Source organism: Chironomus tepperi, unplaced genomic scaffold (assembly GCF_022539635.2).
Source record: "Chironomus tepperi strain 1889 unplaced genomic scaffold, CSIRO-AGI_Ctep_v1 contig_365, whole genome shotgun sequence".
NCBI classification, from domain to species: Eukaryota; Metazoa; Arthropoda; class Insecta; order Diptera; family Chironomidae; genus Chironomus; species Chironomus tepperi.
This window is the reverse complement of record NW_027226487.1, coordinates 417,146-430,842: the sequence shown is the minus strand read 5'-3', so window position 1 is coordinate 430,842 and position 13,697 is coordinate 417,146. Positions and strand designations below refer to the sequence as shown.

The following is a 13,697-nucleotide window of genomic DNA, read 5'->3' as shown; positions in this document are numbered from 1 at the left end:
GCAGCAAAAAAGGAGGCAAATGCTCATGTATTACAGAAGAATTGGAGAGGAAAGCGAGTCGATGCCTTTTTTTCTATCCAATTTATGAGATAGAAATGGTAAAAAGGATTATAAAACCCATCGAATCCCTTTTTTCCTCCTTTATGCCTTAATATGACTTTGTACCAAAAAAAAAAATGAGTATGCCAGTTGCTTAACAGATGAAAAATTTTCTAAAGCAATGGGAATTAAAATGAGACAATTTTGCTTCTTTTTTTTGCTGTTCATCCCTCATCAATGCTGTTGAGTCTGCCTCGATTTTTCTTTCAATTGAATTCATTCCTTCGTGGCTGTGTCTTTAGATTTAACGGAGAGCTTTTCTATGTAAATAAACACTTTTTTTTTGGATACTTTTTATGGCATTGACGAGAGGCTTCCATAAATTCTGTTTTCTTACCTTTTTTTGTCTTCTTCTCTCAATTTTTGCTTGTTTTTTTTTGTTTTTGTGTTTCTTGAACATTTTTTCAGTCGACAATTGATTTTTTTAGCTTGTTTGTTCAGCTTGTCTGTATTTGAAATTTTTGTGTGAGAAATTATGATTTTATATTGAAATCAAGGTAAATGGATGTATATGTAGAATATAACGAAAGCGTATCCAGGAGGAGTTATAGGGTCTAGTTTCTCCTTTCTGGGTGAGAGTTTCAATATCCCTAGCAGGCAAAAAGAATTCTAGGTACACCAAAGAGCTGCATCATGAGATTGCTGTGTGAGCAATGATGCAAATGTGCTTGGAATTAGAAACTGACAGAAGTTATCTTATCTAAATGCGGCAATGGGCCCCCATGCGCTTTTGCCAAGGAAGTAAGTAAGTAAGCAGGCAAAGAGCATGGTTCAGAAAGACCTTTACGGTACCTAAAAGCGGTCTTTTTGCCAGTTAGGGTATGCAAGAGTTTTTTTGTCCCGAAACCTTCTGATATGATAAAAACTTGGCTAGTTGTAGAGTATCTAATCCAGAGATGGGCAGCCTATAAGGTGTCATAGCACACATATTGTCCATTACTGATGTAATACAAGATAAGTGTCCCTTAAAAATTGTTCTGGAAAGTATAATTTGAAAAATAGCGAGTGGATCATCTGGCAGAAACTATCGAACTTATGGAATTTATGGGTTTTTGGTGGAATCAATGGAATTCATGGAAATTATAAATCAGCATCAGTAAGCTGTAAATCTGGATTTGATGTAAAAATGACATCAAGTCGGTTAGACGCAATCTCTACACAGCATTTTTTGATGCTTGATGTCATCTGGGTTATTGGTCCTTGGTAGTAGGCCCATAGTATCTCCAGGAAGCGATGCGCTTAATATTCGTAATTGGAAAGTTTGGCTAGCCATAGAGCTATCCTAATCTTTGAAAAGTAGCTATAAGTCTACTAAATTTATCATCTTATGCTGCATCAATCACTTCAAAATGTGCTCATCATACTTGTCATTTTATCTCATAAATTTCTCTAATATTCTCAAATTTTCATGCCAAAAAAGCTCCTTGTCGGTTTTCAGCTCAACAATTTTTATCCTCATAACTTTAAGCTTGCTTTTGATTTATTTTGATGAAATGGAAGATAAGGTCTGAGAATATTTTTTTTCTGGTCTTTATATAAATCTCTTGTTACTACTGTCAAGTTTAGTAATGTTATTGTGAATGGATATAAATCTCATGAAGTAAAGCTAGCGACTTTTTAGGAACACATAAAAAAATATGTCAGAATGAAGATTTAAGGCTATAAATTTAAAGGAGCTTGAGCTTTTAGTTGTGATTTTTCATTGTTTAGAGCTTTATGCTGGATATTTTGTTTTGAAATATTCTTTAAAACTGGCTATAAATCCCGAGTGGACACAGCTAGTTAATGTCCAATAGTAACCGAAACTCTACTTGCCATTTGATTGTTCAAACACTACTAGACAAAGTAACTTGACATTAACTGGACTTTATCTAGACATACAGAAAGTATTTTTAACGGTCATAATATTTTTAAAATTTTCTGGTGATTTCCCCTCTAGGGGAAAAGCAGCAAGCTAAAAAAAAGTTCAACAAAAAAAAATGTGCTGATCAATTTTTTTACATAAATTAACTAAACAAAATAATCTAACGATTATTAAAGGACAGAACAACAAAAGATACATTAAAGATTGGACAAAAAATGGATCAAGGTAAATATTGCTGATATTTTAGTTATAAACATGAAATTTACGGACAAAATATAAAAATCCAAAAATATTTACACATTTTTTATTTTTAGACATTGAAGATCCTGTAGAACAACGTCTTTGATCAACAAATTGAGTAATTAAAGGTATGAAAACAGTGATAAATGGAAGATTCTGTGTAAAATGGAGTGACATTTTTTTTTTTCGATTTTTCTTCATGTGCGGTATATTAATTTACTATGTAGCATAAAAATATGATCAAAATCATTCTATATGCAAAACTTTTAGTTTAAATGTCAATTTATATTAAAATTTACGCAGAAATTTAGATTTTTATAATTACAACCATATTTTTTTGTTGTACATTATTGCTAACTTAACCTTTTTCATTCTAGCTCATCTTAATAAACGGGTCTGGATCTTAAACATGATGAAGAATTCTGCATTAACAATATAAAAACAAAAAAGTGACAGTGACAAACAATTAAAATAAATAAAATAAAATCTAATGTTAACTATGTATAAATAACGACTTTTCATTATTTAAATTTATTCACAGGAAAAATTATGATATTAACGGTTTTTGAGAATTTAAATTAGTTTTGTAATAAAGCTCTATGCATTCACTAACCGCACGCTTCAGATCATTCGACTAGACACTAACTAGACATTGGGACAGTACTTATGTCTAGTTATATGGAACGTTCCACTTATGTCATTAGTCGTCCCAATGTCAAGTTCCTTTGGCCAGTGCATTGGTCAGTAACCGGTAATTGATAGGCAAGTAAATTACTAGTATTTAACTAGTTACGTGTCCACTCGGGAATTAAGCAAATTTTAAATTTTTTCCTCAAAAAGCTTCACGACTAAACTTCAAAAAAACCGGGCAAGCTTCCTGTAGTGCCAGCAATTTTGAATTTAATCACACTTTATAAATCATTATGACATTATCACAGTCGGAAACATATGAAGCACACATAAATTTCATTTCAGCTCTAGAATTTTTCATGAGCCATAAATGTACATGTGCGGCTGTAAAACACTCTAAATACTACTCATTTTTTACCTCTTCACACCTTCACATTAAAACACTTCCTTGTTCCTTTTTTTGTTGAGGAGGTGTAAAAATTCTTTCAACATTTTAATTATTCTCTTGTTTTCGTCTCACTGTGTGCAGTCATCATGGGATGGAGTGGATTTTTCAGGGTTGTAGATCAAGATTCATGCTGGGTCGTTTCTATTGCGTTTCTCGTCAAGTTTGATGATTTTGACCTTGGATTGAGTTGACTTGAGTGACTTTGGGTACTCCGGTGCATACCTTAGAGTATGTTGAGTCTTACGGTCCTTAGTGATCTTAATGGTATCGTAATATGCTCTTTAAGCATCGATCGATGGGTAAAATCCCGGTAAATTTACACTTTAAGGCTTTTTCGTGACCTTTTTCGTGAAAAATCCCTAAAATATTGTCAAGTCACCCATCGACGACTAATCCCAAACCAAACACATTGTATCCAACAACTCAATGCCAACTCTGCATCAAAAACACAAAAAAACTAAAGGAAGTTAAAAGAATTTTTTTTTACAGTCATCACATGATGAATGAAGTCATTGACATGAGAGTGTGAAAACTTGAAAGTACTTTTGGGATTTTTTTTTTTTTTTCATACGAATTTTTCCTGTTTGCATGCTTGTTGCTTCTTATCATTATAAACAGTCAGTAAGGCATTTGAAATGAGATGATTTTTTTTTTTGCCTTTTTGATGGAGTTGCAGTGGAATGCTGTAAGTTTTATGGATGAGGAATGGAAATTTTGGATAAATCGGGTTAAATAGTTGGAGACAGTTGGGGAATTAAGAAGGTTTTGTGGGTCAATTCTTCAATTTGATAAGATTTTTCAATATTTATTTACTTACTTCTGATTTCTTTGGTTAAGGCTTAATTGGAATCATTGCCTGAACATCAAAAGCTGGTTATTTCCTTCAAAAGCTTCTGCCAGTTCTGAATGTTAAAGACTTTAGTGCTGGATTACTCCCCTAGATAAGGATGATCAAGACGAGATGCAAAAACATCTCAAGATTGACTCAATTTCGAAAATTTGTCGATATCGAGGCGTTTCTAGTCTGAAACTGTAAAGTAACATCAAATTCGATTTTTGGTATGTCGTCATTCATAAAAAAGACCCAACAGTTTTAAAGAGAAACAAAAATTTTTCAACAGAAATTCCAAAAATCCCAAAAAAATCCTTAAAATATTTAGCAGTCGAAACACAAACTTCTCAATTCTTTATTTTCAGTCTGTTAAATAATTCAGTAACGCATGAATTGCTAATCATTGTCTTCAATAATACGGATTTCGAATTCTACGGAAGTTTGCAGATGAAAATGTCAGCACAAAACATTTTAAAGCCAAAAAAGAGAAAAAAAATGGTAGAAAAAAAATTGACAAATGCTTCCTGTCAGACCCTCGTCAATTTGGCTGCTCATTTTCATCTATGACTTTGAAATATGTTTGAAATCAAGACGAATTAATTTTGGTATCAAGAAATTTATGCTGCAAATGTCATTTGTGGTTTCTGAAAGAAATAAGCACAAAAAAAAGATTTTTCATCTGTAAATTTATTTAAAAATTTATTCATCTCCTTTTTTATTGTGTGTGTATAATTTTTTTCGTTTTTTTTTAATCATTTTATTCCATCTTAAGTGTCTAAAATACAGCAAATAACACTTATCATCTTCATATAGGAATCTAAACACATTTTTTATCTCTTTTCAATAATAATATTTAATTTTTTACTTTTTTTAATCCCACATTTTTTTATTTATTTTATTTTTTTTTTCGTTCATATTTGAAAAAATATCACCAAATTTTTCTATGTTTTTTTAGTCCCACCCCATCATAATCTATTTGTTAAGTTGAGGCTTATGTATTTGGAAAATTTGGTTTTTCTGTCAAAACTTGAAATTGACTTCAATTTTATCAGAGCTCGAAATCAACTTAGATTTGTCCTTTCTAAAATCTGAGTCGCCTTCAAACTGTGGCTCTGAATTTCCGTGTGAATAAGACTGTATTTAACTGGTTGTATGTCTAATTCTAAGCAGAGTTACCTGATTGAATCATCAAAAGACCACCGAATAATATCTTCCATCGGCGACTGATGGCACTTACCATCGGCCGCGATCAGAGATCGTAAATACCTAGAACCGGCAACAGACTGCTACTAGCAGTCGCCTATCGATTGAAGAAGACTTTAAATTACCGAAAACAGCCGATTCACAACTCAAGTTCTAAGGAAAATGAATGTCATTGCAACAAGATTTCGTTATTTGAGCTTAACGCACAACTTATCAAGTTAACAGGAGTTCAATTAGAATTCTGTACTAATTTGCAGAACTTGAAGATATTTAAAATTAGTCGAGTCCATACAACTCAACTTCTAGCTCAAGAAAGAACTAATTCAGTCTAGCATTTGTCAGGGACTGAGAATCAATCGAGGTTGGAAAGGATCTAGAATCAGTCTAGAAATAGCCGTAAATTAGTGAAAATTCTTAAAAAAGCTCAAATTTTGAATGAAGTCGGATTGACTCTAGTCGACATTTTCATGCAAAATCCAAGTCAAAATTGAGCTCTGATCGATACCTAGACAGACACTGGATATTCTTGCCTTGAGAGTCCATACTTTAGATACTCATCGGATGATTAAGATCCAAAATTTTCCAAATACACAACCCCAAACTCAATCAAAGGAAAGAACCTGGTCTTCAATCTTTAATGATGAAATTTAACAGTGCTTTTACTGACATCACATCATGCAAGCTTCATCATTAAAGTTTCAAAAAACCTTTTCCCTCCTTCATCTATTTTTCTTATTTTTACGGTCATGTCATATCCTAAAAAAAGTTTTATGTCATTTTGTTTTCATATCCTAATATCCCTATGTCCTCTCACAAAGCACTACTACAGCTTGTATATTTTTTTTTCTTGTAATTATAACTTACTTATTTACTTTTTTCTGGCAATATAAATTTCATCATTCAAATCTAAACGTTTTTTGACTTTCGCTCTTTTTAAGGTGGAATTGGAAATGCTTTTAATTGAAATTTTAGGAACCTGATTGGATGAAAATAGGGCAAAACTAGTTGATGACAAGGTAATGTGTAGATCATGACTAGTTCTAACTTATTTTGTTCAATCTGGGAAGTTTTAAGCTTTATAAGCTGATTTGTGTCTAAAAATTCAATTAAAATACTTTTTTTTCTGATTTTATTACTGTGTAGAATTTTAGTATTTTAATAATGGATTTTAGTGGCTGACAAGTCAGGTTTCAACAGAGTTCGAAGTCGATGCATATTTTATATGGAGTTGAATCGACTTGAGTCGACTTTTTCATACAAAATCCAAGTCGACTTCGAGCTTTGGGCTTCAATAATTGAGAATTGAACACAAAACCTCATGTTAGAGTTGTATATTGAGACTATGCTGCATCAGATCTTACTAAGAGCGACCATACTCTTTTGCTTAGCTATTACTATGATTCTAGCCAAATGCATTCCATATTAAGACCAATAAAACCAAAAAATTGTCAATTTATCGCAATCAACAAGAGAATTCCTCTACCAAAGCACCTTACAACCCATTAAAAATCAACAATCAATCCATAAATATTCAATTTCAAAACAAATTCAACAGAATTGATCCAATTTACAATATATCAATAGGGATTACATAGATTATGAACTATATATCGTCCTATACCCTCAAATCATTCCAATTAGTCAACATATATTCGCAATGAAAATCCCATCAAAGCCAAATCAATTTTAGTTCATCAAAGGTAAAATTAATTCCAACAAAATAATCTATTCTCCAGAAAATTTCAATTAAAATTAGTGTTAAATTTCAAACCCAAATTATATTCATAGAATATAATTTATTCATCTCCAAACAACAGAATATTACCAATAAATCAATATTTCATCTTGTTCAATAATTGCATCTAAATTGTGTGATAATTTTGCATACAAAAAGCATTAGCCCGGAAGCAACAAATTCACTATAACATATCAAACTGTTAATTTTGTATCACATTATTAATGCAGCTATAATAAAGCCTCCCCCCACAATTATTGGATTAGACTTTGATGTGTCGTTTATAAGTGGCGTGGAGATTGAGAGGGTTTGGGTACTCCTGCCCCTCCCTTTCTCAATTGTTGGATTAGGTTTTGAAAACGCTCATAAGTGGCGAGTAGCTTGAGAGGGTTAGGTGACTCTTTCAAACCTCTCTCCCCTCCTTCTTCCCGTCAGTTGTTGGAATTGACTTCGATGTCATTTATAAATGATGTGTAGATGATGTGGGAAGGTCAATCGACTCCTGCTTCATCCTCAAACCATTGAATTAAACTTTAAAGACGTATTTTAGTGGTGTCTAGCTTGGGAAGGTCAGCCGACTCCTATATATTCTAATATTACATTAGACTTTACACTCATTTTTAAGTAGCGTAAAGCTAGAGAGGGTCAACCAACTTCTGAACTCCTCCATGAATTATTATATTAGATTTTGAAGTCGTTTATAGTTAGGCATGTAGCTAGACAGACTCAGTTCGATCAACTTCCCCTTTCAATTGTTAGGTTAAATCTTGAAGTCTGTTTTAAGTGGATTGTAGCCAGGGAGGGATAATTGGCACCCTCTGCAGAATTATTGAATCCTTTTATTAGTGAAGTCAACCATTTAAGAGGATTTTATAGAAGGGTCAAGCTAAGTGCTCATATAAGTAGGGTTTTGAGGTAAGTATCTCTCCATCTACCATTTTTTGGGCAACATTCTTCAATTTGCTTGCATTTTTCGAGACTATAATCCCTTAACCTTCAACCTTTAGTCAATCAGAGCTCACTGAACTCACTGTGCTCCCTGGACTTCTAAAATGGAGTCCTTCGAAGGAACTATGGTCAGGAACTTAAAAATTGAGTTCTTTTGTAAGATAGTTCAATGAAAGTTGAGAATAAGGAACCCAAAAATTGAATATTTAAGCAAACATCACTTACAGATTCCCCCCAATTAAATGCACATAATATTCAATATGCACAAAAATCGATCGATGAATTTTCTGAATAATTTGAAAAGGAAATTAATTATCTAACAAAATGATAATTTATTGATGATCCCCTTTTGTGTTGCTAAGTGGACTGTTGCAATATGCATTTTGAGGGATATTCTCTACGTTTGATAAATGGGTCAGAAAATGTGACAAATAGCTTAAATTGAGCGAAAAACAAAATTTCTACACAGTAAACAAAATTTCCACCTTAAATCCATTAATCCATCCTTATTTGTAAGTCATTCAAAATATAAATCTCTTCATCTCTTTTTGACAACATTTCAAGCACTGCATTTTTATTTATTTTCTTGTTCTCAAAATTCTTTTTTTTCTTTTCATTGGATTTTTTGTTCCATCAATAAATCTAAAATGTAGCGAACTATGTTCCTAAACATTTATATTCATTCTTAAATTATTATTTTCTTTTCTTTAATATCTCAATCAGTTTTTAATTATTCATGTCTTTTTGTGGTGTTGATTGGGAAAGTTGGAAGCTTTTGATGAATATTGTTGGTGATTTAGTCGACATTTTCTAGATTACCTTTAAGGCACAATTAAGAAAATGTTCCAGAACAGCACAATGTAGTCGTTAGGACACTGTAAGGTTGTCGCATTAGCAATAAGACGTAAAATTGCCTTGATGACTATTTTCGGTCAATTTTTCAGCGAAAAATTGAAATTTACCTCAATGTGCTGTTCGGGATTGTTCAAAATCGAATTTTTGCTGTCTATAGGCTACATAAAGCCTGAATCTTTATGATTTAATTTAACTTTACGTTGGTTTTTATCCAAATTTATCTCATGATGTACTTTTTAGGTAACTAAACGGATCTGTAACAGCTTGAACTTTCCTAAAGAGCACACATCAGTTAATTGATCTAAAATCCAGATCCAGAGCGGCATGACCCTCATTCTTAGTACCATATACACGTCAGAGTCAAGCCGACCTGAAGAAGAATTGTCGATTAATTAACTGATTTATGCTATTCGCGCATCTGCAAAGAGGTCAATTGCTCATTCTTTAAAGCTGTTATTCGACACTAAACTGTTGCTATTATTTTACTGCATAAGCTGTTATTTTGGACATTGCTCAATGTTACGCTGCTCAGGAAATATTCTTTGAATATCACCGAGCAGCCAGGAAAATAAATGAAGTAGAAATGGCCGAACAACTGGTCCCAAGTCAATGCTTCTCTAGTCATAACTCAGATTCGATGAAATCCGATTTCAGGCTAGAGTCAAGCTAGTCTGTGGCTAAATGTTCGCCCATTTCTGCATCGTGTGCTTTCAGAGCTATCAATACACTCAATTAAGCTCCAAATTATCCATCAACAACTTCCATTTCCCAATCATCACCAATATTTAGCCCTGTCAAAAAATATATGTATGAGTGTGTGTGGATGTGATTCTATGAATATTTATTATGAACTTTAGGCGCCACAAACAGTTCCTTTTATATTTTGTGTCATCTCATCAAATGACATTAACTGATGATGAATCTTTTTATTCGTTAATAATAATGAACTTAAAGGTTCAATACATTAAAATCTACTTCCATAAAAAATTTCGCTTCCACCATCGTTTCATAATACGATAATAATTTTTACGTCCATATCCATCATCACTTTTAGTTTGTTCATTAAACTCATCATTTATATTTTTACATTCATTATGATCGTTTGTGAATGTTAAGTGGCTCTTGTGATGATATCGCAATAAAAAGATCCAATCTCAACAAAGCTTTGTGATAAATATTGTGAAGAATAGTATCATGTAGCACTCGAAAAATATGATTGTAAATGGCTTTGACGATGATGCCATTTGGTCTATTTGTTGTTGTTGTTTTTTTTAATCCAATTTTCGAGATGACAAAAGGCAAATACAGAGAAAAAATTGTTGAATGTTGCCATTTATTGATGTCGTTGACATGTGTGAATGAGAGGCACAGACAGGATGATAAAAAAAATGGAAATAGAGAACAAAACAAAAAATTCAATTAGAGACAAAGCAATTTACAATCATTCATTTAGTTTGACAGACTACTTGGGGGGTAGGCAGGGGAGTATTATGGTGTATGAATTGGTTATATTGAGTTATATTGAGAGGTGTTGAGTGAGGATTCTCGAGATCGAGGTTAAATCTTTATAGTCTCGACAAATCTCGAGATCGAGACTTCAAATACAAATTCCCATGTAGTCGGTCTCAATCTCAGTCTCAGTCACAGTCTCAGTCTCAGTCTCAGTCTCAGTCTCAGTCACAGTCTCAGTCACAGTCTCAGTCTCAGTCTCAGTCTCAGTCTCAGTCTCAGTCTCAGTCTCAGTCTCAGTCTCAGTCTCTTAGTGTCAGCCTCAGTCTAAGTCTTAGTCTCAGTCTCAATCTCAGTCTCAGTCTAAGTCTTAGTCTTAGTCTCTCAGTGTCACCCTCAGTGGTCAATCGAGGACCTGATCCCAGTCCCAGTCTCAGTCTTAGTCACGTTCTTGGTCCTTTTCTCAGTCTCGGTCTCAAAAAGTAGTCGAAACCGAGACTTTTGGGAACTCTAATCTTAAAACAGTGCTGGTTGCTTAGTAGCTGTAACTAAGCATCAAACTTAGCTCTCACCCGAATAGAACAGACTGTGATTAATCGACCATATATGTAGATATAGATATCAAATTTCTAAGACTTGCCAAAAAGTCTGACAATTGTGTAACTTCCTATTAAATGTTAAATCTATAACTAGACATATGATCGAACTAATCACAGCCCATTCTACTCAGGAAAGGGCCCACCCAATCAAAATGTACCATATGCATTGCATTAACGTTCGTAACCAACATCAATGTAATGCATTTGAATACATCGGGTAATGTCTGTAAAAGTATCAATTTCTACGATTTCCCTTCTATTACCTGCCTTTTAGACATTCAATCAAAAATTTGTTTGATCTCATACCAATTCTCGTCTATTTCGATTCAACTATAGAAACCAGCAACTTCCAATATTCATAGATATCAGTTCAACGACCAGTACCTCATTCCACTCAATATAACCCATTCAAAAGGACAATAAAACATCAAAAACGTGTAAAAATTCGTGTAATGTTGTAGAATTTACAACGTGACAAAGCTCATAATGACAAGGGTTGATGCAGACACAAAAGTGTTAAACATCAACCCAATCCTACCCCATTTATAGTCTGACAAAAACAAAAGCAAATATTGAAAAAAATGAAAAATGTTTCTTTACCTTTTCCATGTTGATTTGCATTCGTTAACAGTCCAGTCTCCGTTTCCAATGAAAGTTCAAAGTCACCTTCCTCGTCTGAAGCATCAAAATCTGTTAGTGTTGGTTCTTGTTCTGCTTTTCGTTGATAGTTTGTTGCATATAAAATGAATAATGCACATTGAGTAAAATGGGCAATAAATCATCGAATGCATGAATGTTTCGAAATGGAAAATGAGATAAAAATAGGAAAAAAGATGATTTTTTAGTATGAATAGATGGGATGACATTTAAGTGCTGTATAAAAGGAAAATTTATGAGTCATTTTGTAAATTAAAAGTGTGGAAAATAGATTGCTTGTGGGCGAGAAATTCTATTGGGTTTGAAATTGCATTATTGTCAATTTTAGAATGTTCTCGATTTTAGTTCTAGTTGATTGGGTATAGTCAACCCGAGATGCAGACATCGGGAAATCTAATTTTTAGAATTTATTCTAAATTTTGGGCCTGTAGTTGTCTTAAACAAACTACAAGGGAGAGTTTGAAGACATCTAAAATTTTATATGAAGTCGGGTCGACTTGACTTGAATATTTCATACAAAATTCTTGTCGTCTTCAAGCTCCGATGTAAAATATTGTCGAAAACTACAAGAATGTGCGTCTTAAATGCAGATTATGTAGGTTTACTGCTATAGGTCGTCAATATGATCCAAAAATGGCCGTCACATAATCAGTATGGACACTTATAGGTCATTTTGAGTTATTAGTCATTAAAATTGACCAAAAACAGCCGCCACAAAGACAGTACTGAAACTTTAACGTCATTTTGTCACAAATTTTAAGGACTATTTATGTGTGCCGGGGAATTTGTGCGAAGTGTACGGTTAAACAATAAAGGTTGTTCATCACTGTTCATAGCATACCGAGGACATAACCCGAGCAAACTGTTTCTAAATTCGAGATTTTATAGAACTAGGGTTGTCAAACTTGTGATTGAACTGTATGTGATCTCAAGATTAATCACAAAACTCCTTAAGTTTATACCAGAGCTCGAAATGGATTCGAGTTTTATTTGGAACCTAGTTGACTTTAGACAATTTTGTCATGCAAAACCCAAGCTAGAACTCTAACTTAAAACGGGAATTGACAATGCTACATGAAACTACCTAAGTCTACCCAAAAAAACTCCACAAATCCACTTTAAATTCACAAAAAAAATCTCTAAATTTACCTAACAATATACTCATTACTCACCATAATACACAGTCTCCTGTTTCTTTGAATACTCCGTACCAGGCATCGTTAATTGACAATTTATTATTGTTTCTGACTTAAGAAAATTTTTTGAAATTTTTGCAATAACCTTAGCATCATATAAGTTATCTCTTGTATCCTTAACTATATTTACATCACTTTTTAACTCTACATAATTTATGCTGTAAGGATATGAACATGAAAAAAAAAGAAAACTTGTAAGTTTGCAATCAAGATTAAAGGGAACAAAATAAAGGAGCATGAGGATGTTGTACATACACAAAAGTTTGAGCATAAAAACTTTTTTTTTTTTTCAAAATTAAAATCATACAAGATGAGGAAAATAAGGAGGAACAAAATAATTTTTCATGACAATTTTCCTCATGCTTCGTTGAGTTGTCATTCACATTGTTGTTGATGCTGGAATTTTAAATATAACATGCATGTCATTGTCATGCACATTCTACAAAATGTAAGCATGTCGACATTACCGTCATTGCTCATGAAAATGAATGAGCTCAATTTTTTGGATGGAAAGGTGAACGGAGAGAATTCGAGAAAAAGTTTTGGGTGGTTTGTTGAGCTGCTGGATGAAAAGCTTATAGAAAGGAATAATTTTGTTGTATGCTTTATGGCAAACTTTGTGGTATTTTTTGTAAACTTTTTGGAAACGATTTTTGAGGGATTTAACATGATTATTGTCGATTTGATCTTCAATTGTGCAGGAATTTGTAAAATGAAAGTAATAAGAGAATCAAAGGCTGATATTTAGGCTTTCATTGTTTGTTTCATTTGTTCTTAGAATTGTCTCATCAAAAGGGATAGTTACAAGGATGTATCCATGGAAAAATAGTTTGAATTTGGATAGTTTGTTGACAAAATTAGCTAAAAGTCGTCTCGTGCAGATTCTTCAATGTTTAATATTCAAATTCATCATAAATCCCACCAAAATATTTCTAAAGAGCC

The 13,697-nt window shown here is 32.9% G+C and overlaps 1 protein-coding gene and 1 long non-coding RNA gene across 3 annotated transcripts in view; one reads left to right on the top strand and one right to left on the bottom strand.

The window, feature by feature from the left end:
• Nucleotides 1-2,070: 2,070 nt before the first annotated feature.
• LOC139095575 (uncharacterized) lies at nt 2,071-2,662 on the top strand. The gene is made up of 3 exons (XR_011544881.1): nt 2,071-2,188; nt 2,278-2,331; nt 2,581-2,662. It is a non-coding gene; the product is annotated as an uncharacterized lncRNA (long non-coding RNA).
• Nucleotides 2,663-4,843: 2,181 nt separating this feature from the next.
• The window catches only part of LOC139095600 (uncharacterized), a 54,361-nt gene continuing 45,507 nt past the window's right edge, over nt 4,844-13,697 (bottom strand). The window contains exons 4-6 of one of the 2 annotated variants that reach the window (XM_070646985.1): nt 12,732-12,913; nt 11,503-11,616; nt 4,844-10,103 (exon numbers count right to left, since the gene is read on the bottom strand). In XM_070646985.1, the coding sequence (XP_070503086.1) occupies nt 10,009-10,103; nt 11,503-11,616; nt 12,732-12,913 (391 nt within the window). In that variant the 3' untranslated portion in view covers nt 4,844-10,008. The remainder of the gene's footprint in view (nt 10,104-11,502; nt 11,617-12,731; nt 12,914-13,697) is intronic. The other variant, XM_070646986.1, reaches the window with a different exon arrangement.